General features: G+C 40.0%; 1 protein-coding gene across 1 annotated transcript in view; it reads left to right on the forward strand.

The window, feature by feature from the left end:
- The window catches only part of mamdc2a (MAM domain containing 2a), a 32,183-nt gene extending 24,879 nt beyond the window's left edge, over window positions 1-7,304 (forward strand). Inside the window, exons 10-14 of the mRNA XM_070904869.1 lie at window positions 2,429-2,525; window positions 4,287-4,433; window positions 4,735-4,994; window positions 6,950-7,034; window positions 7,243-7,304. Coding sequence (XP_070760970.1) covers window positions 2,429-2,525; window positions 4,287-4,433; window positions 4,735-4,994; window positions 6,950-7,034; window positions 7,243-7,304 — 651 coding nt within the window. The remainder of the gene's footprint in view (window positions 1-2,428; window positions 2,526-4,286; window positions 4,434-4,734; window positions 4,995-6,949; window positions 7,035-7,242) is intronic.
- Window positions 7,305-16,658: the final 9,354 nt, after the last annotated feature.

Consider the following 16,658-nt stretch of genomic DNA (forward strand, 5'->3'; position numbering starts at 1 on the left):
GGTTCTGACTCGAGGTACAAGCAGTTGACTGCTTCCTAAAGATCTAAGTGCCCTACTGGGTTTATATTCTTCAAGAAGATAAGAAATGTATTTTGGCCTGAGGTTATTGAGTGATTTATAAACTAGCAGCAGCACTTTAAAATCTATTCTATAAGTGACTGGAAGCCAGTGTAAGGATTTAAGAACAGGAGTAATGTGCTCAGTCTTGGTTCTTAGAACTGTTAGAACTCTGGCAGCAGCATTCTGAATGAGCTGAATGCTTTTTTTGGGAAAACCAGACAAGAGACTGTTACAATAGTCCACCCTGCTGGAAATGCAGGTGTGAATGAGTTTCCCTAAATCTTATCTGGATTTCTAGTTGTTGCCATTTGTTTGAGATAATGAAATGCTGATTTAGTTATTGCCTTGATGTGGCTGCTGAAGCTCAGATCTGAGCAATAACTTTAATTCTTTCCTCCTGGTTGCCAAATACTATGATTTCTGTCTTTATTCAGTTGGAGGATGTGTAATTGCATCCAGCTGTTTACTTGATCTAAGCATTGATAGAATTAGTTCTAAGAGACCATAGTCACTTGGTGAGATCTAAGTAAATCTGAGTGTCGTCTGTGTAGCTGTGATAAGCAACTATTGTCATATATGATCTGACCAAGAGGGAGCATGTACAGGTTGAATAATAGCGGCCCAAGAATCGAACCCTGGGGGACTCCACATGTCATGGTGATCCGCTCAGATATATGATCAATGGCAACAACATAGCCTCCTGCCTTCAAGATATGATCTGACCCAGTGGAGGACAGTGCCAAATAATCCCACCCACTCTTCCAGTCTGTCAAGAAGTATTTTGTGGTCCACAGTATCAAAGGCTGGACTAAGATTTGCCTTAGCCAGTGTTCAGCCGAAGATCATTTAACACCTTTATCCGTGCGGTCTCAGTGCTGTGATGTGGTCTGAAGCCAGACTGAAAGTTATTAAGTTGAATCAAAACAGCTTTCTCAATAATTTTTTCCAATAAATGGAAGAATTAGAGATGGGTCTGTAATTATTCAGTATTGAAGGATCCAGGTTGCCTTTCTTTAGAAGGGGCTTAACAACTGTAGTTTTCAGTGATTTTGGAAAAATCCCTGTCAGAAGTGAACCATTGACTATTTTCAGCACATCCATTTCCAAGTGATTGAAAACATTTTTGAAAAAGGTGGTTCACAGGGTGTCAAAAACAGCAGAGTAGCCACATATTCCAGGACAATTACTAAATTATTATACTCTATTAAGTGCACCAATAAGTGAAGAATTTTGACATTCTTTGCTTGTTGTCCCCTGTATTATGTTATGATTTGGCAAATAAGTCAGCAAAACATGTGCATGTACATAATAGACTGTTGTGTCTGTTATGTCAAACAGTAAATCTAAAGAGTGTCAACATGTTACAGTGTCCTTACGCTTCCATAATAATTCAAGTATAGACGTCCCAAGTCCCAGTTCCCATCACTGTCTGTGGTTGAAACATTATATCGGTCATGTCCACATGAAATATTGTCTGTTTTTTTTAAATAATTATTATGAATAATAATTTGTTCTCCACTTTTCATGAATGAGAGTAACTAGTTAAATGCATACCGTTAGCTTGAATATTTACATTACGACAGAAAGCAGGAGTAGTAGTTTTGAAGCATGATATATGGTGTGTATATATCATTAAACGTATAAGCATTAACACAACAGACACACTTAACTGCTCTCTGTCAGCTCAGGCTCAGCGCGGTTCTCTAATGTACTGACTTCAGACCAGCGTTCACTACGCTGCACTGTGCGCTGTAATTTGTGTGTAAATATTAGCCGCTTGTGTGGTATGAAAGCCATACTCCTGCTGCAGCTTCAGCAATTATGCTGCTCTGAACAGCAGAATCATGTGGAGGCGTGGCTGTGGTAGGATAACAGAGCGCCAGCAGACCTGGGACCAGTTGACCACCTGCCTCTTAGTGGAATGTGCATGAAATGCATAAAATAATAAATTAATAAAAGTAGCGCAATGAATGTATCCAAATGTAAAAGTAGTTAAGGATTTTTCTCTAAAAATCTACTCAAGTCAGAGTAAAAAGTGTGCTGTATTAAAACTACTCCGACAAGTACAATTTATTCAAAAAAGTGACTTAAGTACATGTCACTCATAACTGCCCACCTCTGGTCAAAACATGAGCTGGATGAATTAAAATGCCTCACTATATTCACCAGAGTTTTAGTACTGATAGCAGTGAATGTTGACAATCTGGCCAAATTGTTTCTGTGCAGTTGCAGCAGTCAGGTTCCATTGCTTGTCATGGAGGAATTTATGGCCACTCTGATATTTTCTGATTTTATATTATATGGAATAATGAATGGACTAGAATGGATAAATGGTTGAATTGCAGTGTTAACTCTCTCTGTTTCCCAGGTAGTGTTTGTCAGCATATGTAAGAACTTCTGGGAATGTGGCCTGGTAGCTATCGATGACATCACTTTCAGCCTGGGGGACTGTCAAATCACAGCAGGTAAAAGACTCACTAAGACATACACTGACAACTATTGTTGATGTCTGAAATAAGCCAGGAGCCTCCTTAAACTTCCAAAAATGTTGTATTCTTTTCTTAGGCCAATACAAAACAAGAAAACCCACTGCAGGTAAATACAGGGTTCCTATACAGTATGGAAGAAAAGAGAGTATGGAAAAACATTTGTGTTTCCAGACTATTGCCCCTGTTCTGTTTCCTAAAATCTAAAATTCAGAATTTCTAAAAATAAATTGATCATACAAGCAGAGTGTTTTTCATGGAAAGAAAATGCAGCAATGTCTTTGACATAGCGCCACAAATAATTAGTCCAAACATTTGAGTTAGGGTTAAGCAGTGATGTAGTTGTCAGAAAAGGGTATCTTTTCTGCGTAAGGAAACCATACCTTTATGGTACATAATAAACATGATAGATATAAAATATGGTCTGAAAAATCTACAGAGAAGTCTGGAATTTTGAAATGGACAATGTGTAGGAACCCTATAAATACAAATGCACTGAACGAAGTTACTACTATGTTAACTACTACTATAAAAGTTATATTAATGAGGCAGAACGAACTTGAGTAGGGGGAGCTCGGCGTTGGTAAATGGTAATGGTAAATGGTCTTCACTTATATAGCGCTTTACAGTTTGGTCTCATTCACCCATTCGCACACACATTCACACACTGATGGCGACCAAGCTGGAGCAACTAAAGCCTTGTTTGTCAGGCCTCCGTAGATGTCACATGAGCTTTGAGATTGCACGAGGCGTTCATACTTTCGAGAGATCCGTTGCAGTATTCTCCGAAATGCCAGAGAGCATAAAATAAAACGAGTGGAACATCATCATAAACCAACATGGCTGGTTTTTATCTATTAAATGTGGTGGCAATCTCACTTTGTCGAGTTCAGAAATCATGTGGCTGTCTCACGGAAGGGTTGTAGAGGTGCTTGAAATGACGTACCTGCTCGGCCAGTCTAGTTTTACAGGCGTCCATGTTGAAATGTTGCGTCGCCTAATTACAAAAATTCAGAGGTGCCGCAACAACTTGCAGAGCCTTCAGCATGGCGCAAGGACATCACCACTCTACCCTGCTCTACCTCCCGTGCAACAGTGCTTACCACTGTGCCACCATGCTGCCATTGGGGTCTCCAAGATTCAGCAGGATCTGGAACAGCAAGGTGTTTTTAGTGAGATTGGCAAGTTATTAGGCCGATCAGACAATGCACACTATAGGCCATCAGACCCCGCCAACAGGATTCCTGATCCTCAGCGTAAATGTCGGGGGACCTGACTGTTCATCAAAAACAAACCCTCCCAACATTACGTGTCTTGTTTCTTAGACATGAATGATCCCCTTAGCGCTATCCTCAGTGACTAATACATTGTGTTTCTTGTGACTGCTTCACAATAAAGGCCACCCTGTGGTTTGTCAGTTACAATAAAAAACGACTTTACAGAGAGATAATTAGTGAGTGTAAGTACTATTATTGTGTCGTGGGACCCAACAATAGCTCAACTGTGACGTGGTAGGACACACGAGCTCATTGGACCAATAAATGCGTGTGGAAAAATAATTTGTCCTTGGCTACAACCTTGCTTCAATTCAATAAATTCAACAATATAATTAAGCTATTTTCAACTCTTGTGGAGATAGGTCTGGCTCTGCGAGACTATTCGCAGAGTGACACCTGAGCCATTTTCTTAGTAAATCTAGCCTCGAGTGTCCTTGTTCACTTTATTGCACTGACTCCACAGGCTCCCTCCCAGGCCAGTGTAACTTTGAAAGTGGAGTCTGTGGCTATATCCAGGATAAGAAAGAAGACAAAGCCGACTGGTTGCGAGTCCGAGGACACACCCCCACCTCCTATACAGGGCCCAGAGGAGACCACACTACTGGGGTGGGTGAGTCATTTCCTCATTCATTCAGAGCTCACCCCCCCCCCACATGAAGTGAAACGTAAAGGAAATGAATGCATCATCCCACTGTTTAAGATTTTGATCTCAATCATTGACAACCATTTATTCATATAATCCTGCTTAAGATGTGAGAATATTGGTGTTGTTGGCTGTTGGATGTTCATACGCACTCTGCTCTCAGTTACATAGTATTCTTTTCTTATTTGTGTGTTGTATTTTTACAGCAAGTAAAGTTCCAGACTGTAAAGTGTACAATTCATGCTTTTTGTCCTGTGCTTCCTCCCAGGTTACTTCATGTACATCGAGGCGTCACTCATGCGTCCGGGTCACAAAGCTCGGCTACTGACCTCTGACCTGCGGGGCTCCTCGTCCCCTCAGTGTTTGATCTTTTACTTCCACATGTATGGATCCGGCACCGGCATACTGAGCGTTCTTCTGCGCCATGGCAGCAGGGAGCGTGACGCGCTGCTGTGGAGACGACGGGGCGAGCAGAGCGTCAGCTGGATGAGGGCAATGGTGGACTACCACTGTGATGTCCGGCACCAGGTACATCAATGTGTAGATTGTAAGAGTGATGAGAAAACACCTATAAATACCAAACAGCAGCTAGTAGCTTCCCTTGTCTCTACTAATCATCAAATGAATCTAGCTAATGCAAACTGTGAGCTTGTAACTCTTGGAGTACAAAAAGTATTCATTTCATTCATTATAATATATATATATATATATCTCCCTACTATTTGTATTTTCAGAGTAATTTAGTACCCCAAGTAACAATAATGCACTTTTAAACGATGCTGGTATACTAGTTGATAGATTTGTACTTTAAACTATCTGAAACTACTTTATACTTTATGGCTGAAAAGGTACGTGTCTGGTCTCAAGACCACAGCAGTGGACAATATGGTCTCCGGAAACTTGATGCCTTTTGATTATTCTGATGATAGATCGTCACATTTACCTCTGTAATTATATATGAATATATATTTTGTTAGATACACCTGTGCATCCAAGAAACAAGAAACTCGTTAGAACAGCATGCTGTGTCAGTTGCAGTATGTGGATGTTTCACCAAAGTAAAGTGCGTTGCAATAGTCAAATCTGGAGGAGATAAAAGCATGGATGAGCTTTTCTAGGTCTGCAGATGAGATGTAGCTGTGATGATGCAAATGACCTGACCTTGGTTAAATGTCTCACAAAGCAGGACTGCACCAATTCACCTGAGTATCAAGAGACAACTCTGAGTCAAAATCAACAGCTGGGCTGCTGCCTCCTTATTAACATTATTGGATAAGGCACCCAGACTAGAGGACATGTTGTTAATACTGGGACTGCTGAAGGGCCAGAAGGGGTCATTATAATTATTTCTGATTTGGAGTCATTCAACTGCAGGACATTTTTGGACATCCAATTCTTAATTTCAGCGAGGGAGGACATAATAAAGGACACACCAGTGGTACCAGGCTTTAAGGGGACATACAGTTGTGTGTCACCTGCGAAGTAATAAAAAAAACATATTGTCTATGCATGATTTGCCCCAGGGGTAGCGTGTATATAGTAAATAAGTGGGGGCCCAGAATAGACCCCTGGGGGACCCCACAGTAAAGAGGAGCATGAGAGGAGGTGGCATCTCCAAGGATAACAGAGAAGGACACACTGGACAGATAAGAGATGAACCAATCCAGAGCCACGGCATGTATCACACAGAGTTCTGATTAAGACATTGTGGTCCAAATAAAGTAATTGATTGGACATTTTTATTTTCTCTTTTTGTCGTTTTTTTTTCTAAAATCTTGGAAATTGCAGCTTAGAGAGGGGTTTAAATTTACTTGAAACAGAGGGATCTAGAGCGGGTTTCTTTAAGAGGGTACGCAGTAGCATGTTTAAAATTAGAAGGGAAAATGCTAAAAAAGGCTAAGATTTCTAGACCAACCCGCCGAAATACAGTTTTTAAAAACCAGGTGTGAATGCAGTCAGAAGGGGAGGTGGATTATTTTTAAAGTGCAACGTTCCAGGGTTTGACAGAGAAATTTAACTGAATTGGGTTCATGTTGAAGGTGAGCAGGAGTCAATGTCAAGCTCTCTGTGTTAATGTGCTGTTGAATCTCCACTATTTCGTAGCAAAAGTAAGGAAGAAATTCTTCTTCTACATCTTTCTGGGAAGGATTCAACTAGACTGGCTTACATTTAACATAACCCTTTTAGATATTCTCTTGCAAAAATGGGAAAGTCAAAGTCAAAAACATCTCCTGTAGTTGTCAAAATAAGTAATTCAGTAATTATAAATACATTTGAGTCGCAGATTAATAGCTTTTGTTATCTCATTTCATCTGTGGGATAATAAGGTATGGACTGACATGAACAAACTAGTGTAACAGTTAAATCAAAATAAATCAGGTCCATAATATGTTGCTCCCACACACTGTTCTGAGGCTAGTGGACAGGACACTCAATTTCACATAGCTCATGGTTAACATAGTCAGAGTTTGTGTTTCCTGCAGATTATATTCGAAGCCATCCGAGGCCCATCACTACGAAGCGATATCGCCATTGATGACATCCGTTTTAAAAGGGGACCATGTGAAGGTTAGTATAACGTCTAAAAACCATACCTGCTGCCTCACTGTCACCTCTCCATCAAACTAATGCAGACATATTATGACTGTACACAAGAGCAAAATGCTAATTCCTTTCCTTTTAAAACCAGACTTTGATGATGATATTTGTACATTACCAATAGGCATGGTTTTTATGAGTACAACTATAATATGTGGTGTCTTGTCCTCCTCTTCAGATCCTGGTGACATCACTCCATACTCAGGCTTCTCAGAGTATTTCAACGAGATTGAGAACTGAGACTGGCAGGGAGTGTTTCTATACAATATAAAACGCTTGGTAGTTTTTCAGAGTTAGCCTGGGCGACTTTCAGAAGTGCGAATGTGAACAATCCACCAAGACAATTTACAAAGTTGTAGAGCAATGCTTGTGTATGCAGCCAGGACCTCCTCCTGTACTGCTGTTTTGTTTTGTTTTTTTCCACTTCCTACTATTTCAGTGTTTGTGCTTTCATTCTCAGTGTTTCTCTGATCACAGCGCAACATAATGGAATTGTACTACACGCTGAGGAATGATTTCTCCTTGTGACAATATCATTCAATTACATTCTCATGACACTTTCAATTACACAACCACAGTTAAGGTCTGTTGACGCTATGCACAAAAAGTCATACAAATGTTTTCCAAATATGAACGATTTTCATTCAGAGCTCAGGTATAGTGAACTCATTTACAAATGCACACAGACAATAGTAATGCTTCTTTGGCCAGATTGACCTCTGAAAGAAAACTTCTCAAGTCAAACACCCTCTGTAAGTTTTTTTTCTTCATAAGGCAAGTCAAATTTATTTATATAGAACATTTCATACCCAGAGGCAACCCAAGCCTGATAATCAATTACATCTTAACGCTTGAACAGTAGTACTCTCCCAGTACTACTGTTAGTTAGTACATGACAGGTTTACATTCTTGTTCAAGTATGTTTTGGTTCAGGTGTTTTCTAGCTCTATATAGATATGCCAATGCATCAATCAAGTCTTTAGGAGACCCTTGCTTTGAAATCAAGAGAAAAAAGCAACTCAGCAACACTAAACACTGATGTTTCATTGGCAGAGACAGAGGGACGCCATTAGATCAGGCTTTTTTGATAGAGATGGGACTTTGCTGAAGATACAGATTCTGAAAGTTTGACTACAGAGTCCTTCTGAGACACGGCTTAAAGTAAAGTAATGTAGTGTTTTAGTAATGCATTGCCATAGTCAAAGATTTAAAAAAAGAATGGTCGAAATAAAAGCAGTAGAGGCCCATATATCCAGACTTTTAGTCCAAACTCCAAACACACTGGATCCTACAGTGCCCATAATGCAACTCTATAGTACCTTTTCATTAGGCCCTTCCTGCTTTGGGAAAAAAGCCTCATCTTTTAAACTGCATGCCCCCAAGTTTGTAATGCAGGCTGTCTGTTCTAAATGTTTTGACTCAAGAGGTACTCCACGGTGCCCTGTGGAGTTTTCTTGTAAACATAGAAATGTTCTGTTAACGCTTGTTTGATAGCCTGTTCTCTCTGCAGTCTAGTTAAATAAAGGCCCTAGCAACTGTACTACTACACAAAACTACCCTTGAAAACAGCATACAGTGGCCACAAATGTTAAATCGGCAGTGTTGTATAAAATTACAAAAAACAAACAAGGGTACTAGCTCAGCTGATACAAGGATTTTGTGACAACCCTACTTCAGTTTAAGGACAGACATCCGTATTAAAGGATATAGCTGCACTATATTTTTCTTATTGTCAACAAATCCAATGAAAAGACCAAAACCAACAGTGTGTTAGTTCGTCTCTCAATACTTTCTGAAGTCCCAAGCTCTCAGCTCCGAGCCCATTGGCTCATAAATCTTCAAAAAAAAAAAAAAGATCACAAATACAAAACATAGTTTCGTTTTTAAAAGGGCTCCGTCACCTCTTCAAAAGCTGGCCACTCTAGTTTTTATCAAACACTACTCAAACAGGAGGAAATAGTGCATTTGTTGGGGACTACTTTCAGCGGCGGAGGAATCCACATTTGGTGCTCTAGTGAGTATTTGGAGCAGCAGGACGGTGTATGTGGGATTGAGTTAAAATAGACTACAGTTCACGGTGATGAAGGAACATGTGAACAGTGATGTGTTTTTAATACCTTTTTTATGGCACAGAGGAAGAAGATATAACAAAAATATGGAAATATTGCAAACCTTATCCTAAGGTACGCATGATTTCCATTCAGGAATTCATGAATTAGATGATCATTGATCCCAAAGAGGGAGAGATAAAACTGACTAAAAAGTCAGATAATCAACTTTTCAGCTCAGGGAGGTCATAGCTCAGCCTAATGGGGCTTTAAGAGTCAGAACTGGAAAACTGTATGGAAGAAAATGCGCACTTTGGTGCATAGTGGCACTGGGCTTAGACTGCTGCCATGTGGTTTGTCTGGGAGGAAAAGAAATTGTACACAAAGCACACATCCGCACACAGCGCGCTGAAAACTTAAAGAATCAGCAACACATTTGGGCCGTAAACTACTACTACTGTTTCTGTAGCCCGGAGCTGTCAGTAAGCCAGCTTCTTCAACAACAGGATTGGACATTAATAATAAAATAATAATAGTAATGATAATAATAAAATCTTATAGGCCTGGTAAACCTTTTTTTTTATAATAATCCTTTTATTTGGGCTTCCACTACTGCACTGTTCGTTCATTAGCTCTGTTCTGTATATATTTGGTTATACTATCAGGTGTTTGAATTTACAAATGGAGGATGTGGGGAAATGTCTCTATTGTTGGAAATACATAGCTGCTTCAGAGGCGCAAGGCAATGCTTAGCTATGGACACGTTTAAGTTTGAATGCCAATACATACAATTGTGCCGATATTTCTCACATATCTCAGAATATAACTAAGGTTGTGTAGGTTATTTTTTCATCAGATTTCACACTATTTTTTAGATTAGGTCCTCTGTGATAAAGGATTTGAGTCCAGATTCAGTCTTAAATCACAATCTAGGCACTTTCTTTTGGTAAATCCTGTGTCAACTGCACATGAGTATTTTTTCAAGGCATGGATTCAGTAAGGTGCTGGAAACCTTCCCTAGAGGTTTGATCCATGCTGACTCATTAGCACCATACAACTCCTGCAGACTTTGTTGCTGTGCATTTTGATGTCCTTCTGAACGCCACCGTTATTGTACCTTGGTCTTCATGTTTAGCCTCGATAACCAGCCTGAATTGCCATTTTGATTAAATCCCTGAGAATATGAGATGTGGGCAGTGATTCAAAGGTAGCTTCACGACTGACTTCTAGACTCTTTATTTCTTGTTTATCTCACCATTCTATTAACCCTAGACACTATAGTGTAGTTTGAGCCATTATTTCTATGATAGCCATGATCACATTGCACACCCGAGGTAACTGCTGAGCATCCTTCTTGCATGCTGACAGTTGGCGCTGCTGGTGGCGACTTCGGGGGGTTTCATCACATCGCATTTAAGCCCTGTATTCCTTCCACATCAACAGAAGGAGGGTTTGAGAATACATTCATGTCCTTCTCAATGGCAGCGAAATCCTCAGGGTGCTGGTTAAATCCTGCGATCACTGACGTGAGCTAAGTTCAACAAGGCCCTATTCATTCAAAAAATTCAATTTCAGATCTCAGAGAATATAACTGCTCCAGAATTATCCTGGGGACCGAGCCAACGCACACGTGAGTGGTAGACTATGTCCAAGTATTGTGCATCAATTTCTGACAGGAAAGTCTAAAACTCCCTCCAACTGCCAACTTGATTGGATGAGATAAATATTTTTCACCACGGTACTCATCACATCACCCAGCTGGGTGTCTCTGACACTGAGTGCTTCCTGTTACTGTTCCTGTATGGTGATAATGATAGGCATTCACAATAGGAACTGCATCTTAATATAATTAGTGGGCCAAATATTTTAATTTTGAAAAAACTCACCTTATAAATTAAGGTGTCGGGCCACACATGGCCTCCAGGCCGTAGTTTGGAAGTCCCTCCATCTGTCCAACACTGTCCACACTCCTGAGCAAGACATATCAACAACGGCTGTCCAGATAACATGATATCTGTATGGACATTTATGGTCCTGGTGATTTTTGGTGTCTCCTCTAGCTGCAGCATCAGGCCAAAACTTTCCCCTCGACCAACACTTTGGTACAGCATTTGTTTGAAAGCCTTTTATCTTCGGTCATCTTCCATTCTTGTTTCTTATCCGTAATAGCTTTCATGCAGGACATACAATATGTAAAGAAAAACGGTAGACAAGATAAACAAAATCATTTTCCATATTGCAGCAATTCTATACTGTCACACTGATATTCAATAAAGTTGTGGGAATACATATGTCTGTGACTCATACTGTACCATAAAATTTATCACCAAATAATTCAAAATTTTTAAGAAATAATATAATTTACAATAAAGTTTACATTATGTGCTTAAGCTCCCAATGTGCCATGTTAGTATGATGATGTTCATACTCACCAGCATCACTATTCAACAAAAGGGTGGACTCCTTGGTGCCTGTCACATAATGTGCATGCCATCCTGAACCTGGTTCAACTGCACCTGAATACTTCTTCATCATTGCTCCTGTTTGTGGGCCTCTCTCCCTTGGATTTCCATCTGCCTTCGGATCAGCTTTTACAGTCAGGGTCAGCAAAAGGTGTAGGACTAGAATTCGTGTCCAGCTGCAGTCAACAAAACAATACTCCAACAGAAGTCTGAACTTAACAAACCTGACCTTACAAATGACCCAAAAAGAGGGGTTCATATACCCATGTTCTTGCCTACACAAACACAAGGGGGATGTAACAAAACTCAATACAATTAAAAAGACCCCAAATAAACCCAACAACCAATAATGACAAAGTACCAATAAAACTAACAGTAATTGTAAATGCTGAAAATACTAATCCTAACAAAACCCAAAACAAATATCCACATGCTGCCATTCTGTGTGTGTGGTCCTGATCTCCCCTGCCCAGCACAGGGAGTTGGCCTCTTCCACTTCCTGTTTTCACCGTAAAAGGCTGCCTCAACCATCAGCTCCTCTTTTGGGCAGACCACTCAGCAGCAGCAGCATGTGGAGAAACAAAGAAAACCAGGTAGACTATATTAACAAATTTCAAACCACTCTGGTAAACCTGTGATCATTCACTGTTAACCAAAATATGTGCACTCAACTTGGAAACATAATGCCATACTATAACCAGAATAAAAATAAACATGCTTAACTAAAAGTTGTTTACTGATTATTATACTGAAGTGAAAAGTAAAATACTAACACTGTAAAGTGTTGGCCCTTGGTAGGACCACCACAGGCCACTTTATGTCCTTTTGAGCACACTTTTTCCAGTATCTACAGATCCAGAATGTCCAGAAAGTCTTACATATCTAAATTTGCAGACTTACCACAACATCACTCACTTGTAATGATAATTAATGTTAAACCAGGGTGTTGAAGGGCAGTGTCAATCTTAAACCAGACACTTATTAGCTAGGAATTAGTAGGCACAGAAAGATCTAGAGCTGAGTGGGAGACAGAATTGGGGGTACCCCTCACTGAGGAATTCTATGAATATTCACCAGTGTGCTGTAAATGCTAAACATAATCTCATACAATTGAAAGTAATGCGTAGATTGCACTGCTAGAAAGTATACAAGATGTAGCCCAGTGTCAGCTTTGTAACAAATGTAAGAATCAAGCTGGACTTGCGCCAACCTCCACTCATTCTAGACTTCTGTATTTGATTTCTACTCAAAAGCATTTCACAAGCAATGGAAACCCGACCCCCTCTTGGCCATTCTGGGGCCTACGTGTGACACTGCTCTGAACTGACACTGACAAATGCCTGGGTACTGTATTGGCTAGAAAACAAAATTGAATTTATTATGGAAGTTTGATGCTGTGCCTTCCTTTGAGAGCTGGGTGAGATCCACCATTTGGAGAAGCTTAGATTCAAGATTTACAGGGAGGAAGAGTAAATGGTCTCACTTATATAGCGCTTTTCAACCTTCACAGTTCCCAAAGCACTTTACAGCTATGTCTCATTCACCCATTCACTCACACATTCACACACCAATGGCGACCGAGCTGCCATGCAAGGTGCTGGTCTCCATTGGGAGCAGCTTAGGGTTCAGTGTCTTGCTCAAGGACACTTCGACATGACAGGGGCAGCCACTGTGCCACCATGAGCCACCGAGAGTGTCCAGGCATGGGGACCAGTCTGAGGCAGGACGAAGGATTGACAATTTTCATCCTGTAACAGGTGTGTATATACTGTACATTTTTATAGTTTTACTTTTTTTTTTTTTCTCGTTTGGCTCTCGTTTCCTAACCTGTGTAGCAGGTGCTACAAGCATCATTACAGAAATGAAACCACCCACCTTAACAAAAGAACGAAACATCACCTACAGATTTATAAACATGAACTCCACTGCAGCTACAGCCAATAAACACACATGAAAGCAAAAAAGAGCCGCACAGTTTTCCACCCCATATATTGATGATCCCATTCAGAATTTCCTTTTCCCAATCTCACTGCTTCAGGTTTTTTTTTTTTTTTTTTTAGAAACCAATGAAGCCCTGACTGGCCATTCCCACCAGTCCACACATTCATATCAAAGGTAAAAGGCATAACGAAACATTCTCTGCTGTAGGCATTTTTTGGACATTTTAATTCTTCCTGCTTTTGAGTTTTAAAACTTTTGGACCCCATAGAGTGCTGCAGGAATGAGTCCTAAAAACCAAAAATTAATTAGATTTTTTTACACTTCCAGTTCCCTCGTCTCAAAGTCAATGGGTCTTTTTGAATGGGTTTTTGGTTAGATGCCTGAAATGAGGTCAGCGGTTAACACAAGCTTAAGAGATTTCAACGTTTTGTTCTACGTCAGTAGATACCCCACTCATGAGTTTTGGAGGTTTTACGTGTCTTAAAAAAGGCGGTTGCTAACAAGTGGCTAAATGAGACTACAGAGGTTGTCGTGGACATTAAACGTCTTCATGCCGAACGTGGAAAGTCATCTACTCACTAGTTCGCCTTTACAGCCTCGTTGTGTTTATACTCTATAGATATACAGGTAGATATAAACACTCTCTTAAAGGTTAAGCTTAGTGGTGGTGACGTTAAAGTAATGCGTCCGTGGTGTAGTTCGTTTATAGCCTAACATTAGCTTTTTACGATTCCATTAACGCTTCAAAAATCATAAAAGTGGTGTTCATTAGTGAAGGTTATCTTAACAAAACGTCTAAGTATCATAAACTTTTGTTATGCCACAGAGCTTATTTTCTGCAATCTAAAATCCCATGGAACAATCCCATTGGCTTTTTGTCGAGGGGAACCAGGCAGCTAACTACCGGGTTTGCCTACAAAATACGTCATCCCTGCAACACTATTACAGACACCTTCTCTTAAACATCAGTAGTGAAGTATGACCATCAAAACATGAAACGGGTGCAATTGTGGTAGTCTCCTGTGTTCCTGAAAATTATTTTAAAATTAAAAGCAGTTTTGACAACAAAAGACAACACATGTTAAACGCAACTTTAAGAGTGTTTTCTTAAATTTGAACTGTGAATCCAACGGCTGTGGATTCTTCACTGCATACACCTATATTTAATTTCCCCTCTCCAGCATGGTAACCCAGCCCCTGGGCCTTGACAAAAACAAGAACGGGCACAACAAAAATATCAACTGAGATAAATTCAGATGTGAGGTGTGTTTGTTGGCGACATCAGTAGTGTTCATGTGTGTAAGTATAGTACAGTGTAAGGTGTTGTGGAATAGAAATGAAACAAAAGGCTACCGTCTGGACACTGTAATCAGCCCCTCTGGCACCCTAAAGATCTGAGGCCAGGAGGTATTGTAATGTGGGAAAAAACTGCACATTTTACATAGAGAGAGGGAGGCAGCTCATTTAATTAAGGAGGATATATATAGATCATTTGTGTGGGGCCCAGATAAACAGCTTCATGTACAGAAAAAAAAAAGTCTCACGACATGAAAATAAATACCAAACCTTTAGCACATGATGTCATATACTGCGTGGGTTTTAACAATGCTTGGTTGCAAAACATGAATTTGGAAAGAATGACCCACTGGCTGGTCATGTGGGTGGAAAATGTATTTATTAAAACGCTTGCAGGCCAAGGCTCATGCAGGTGTCAGTGTGAACACAAGACATCATAATGTTTTTGAATAGTTTAATCTTTTCTTTCTCCATGCATAATGGCCCTGAAGCTCTGTAGGGTAGAGGACATGAAGAGCCACTGGAGGGCAGTCAAAAACCACAATTGCCACTGACATTGCTGCAACTACATCAATTGGCAGCAGTTTAGTAGATAAACTGGAACTTGGCCTGCAGTACAAAGTCTTACAGCAACATTTATGGGCTTGAAAATCATATTTATATTTTGCTAATTATTATTTTCACCTTTTCAATTGCAATAATGAAAATAATGAGCCTCAGTTGTAGCTAAATAAATATTTCAAATGTAGCTCAGGCATGAGCTTAAAAGCATCGACTTGTTTTTGTGTGACAAAAGGACAAATCCTTACTCCAGAGTTGATGGATAGAGTTTGATGGGTGTTGATGGATTCTGCCTGTTTCCTTGCCAGCATTACTTGTAGGATCACCCATGGGGGAAGAATTACAGCGCATGAAGTTTTGGAATAGTGAGGTAGTGAATGTGTCTGGGGTATGCATCTCGTTTTCATCAATCAATGAGGAGGGGGGGGGGGGATAAAAAATGAAGAATGCATAAGAACAAACAAGGGAATTGAAATGCAGAAACAACCATGTAATGCAGTGTTTCATTTGATTTATTCTTCTCTCTAATTTCTGTTGGAAGGGGAAACATTGCATTTAGCAGTATCACTGTTAAGTGCAGCTGAATTGTCAAAAAGTCTTGAGTTCAATTTATAGCCTAGACTGCCTCAGATGTACACATTGAATGGATAACATGCTTTTTTGCCGGTTCACTTTACCTTGGCTGAAAAGCAATATTTAAGAATCTTTGTGAAGTAAATTCAGCATTTTGCCATAGTTTTATTTTGTTTTATGGCTGCATTATTCCACTGAATGGTACCTCCTGAAAACTCTCCAGTAGAATTTAAAAGACAATCTTCTTGAAGCATGGGTTGAGGAAGACAGCGAGATGACTTGCGTGTGAAGATTTTTCTTTCTTTTCTTTTACTTTTCGGAATCCCAGGTCAAGAATAACCTTTCACAACTTTCTCTGGGGGTTATGAACAATGAATGGCTGCACGGAACGAGTTAGTAATGATGAGCCACCATTATGGAAGCATTAAGGGGATTTCAGTGTTCAGTACTGGTAGGTATGATTCCGTTTTGTTAAGGAAATGTATCATTTTGTAATTACAGTCTTGTAACGGTGGATGATATATTGTTTTTGTCTGCTTGTGCTTGTCAGTTGTGTTCAAGTGGAGGAGCAGCAGTGAAATCAGCAGGTGAATTATTGATAGAATGGAATAAAACACGTAAGCATTGATCTGAGTGAGTTAGTAATGATGGAGCCACCCGTATGGGAGCGTTAAGGGACATTGAGGAAATGATGAAGTTGTTCAGCCGTCCTA

This window comes from Enoplosus armatus, chromosome 4 (assembly GCF_043641665.1).
Source record: "Enoplosus armatus isolate fEnoArm2 chromosome 4, fEnoArm2.hap1, whole genome shotgun sequence".
Lineage (NCBI taxonomy): Eukaryota > Metazoa > Chordata > Actinopteri > Centrarchiformes > Enoplosidae > Enoplosus > Enoplosus armatus.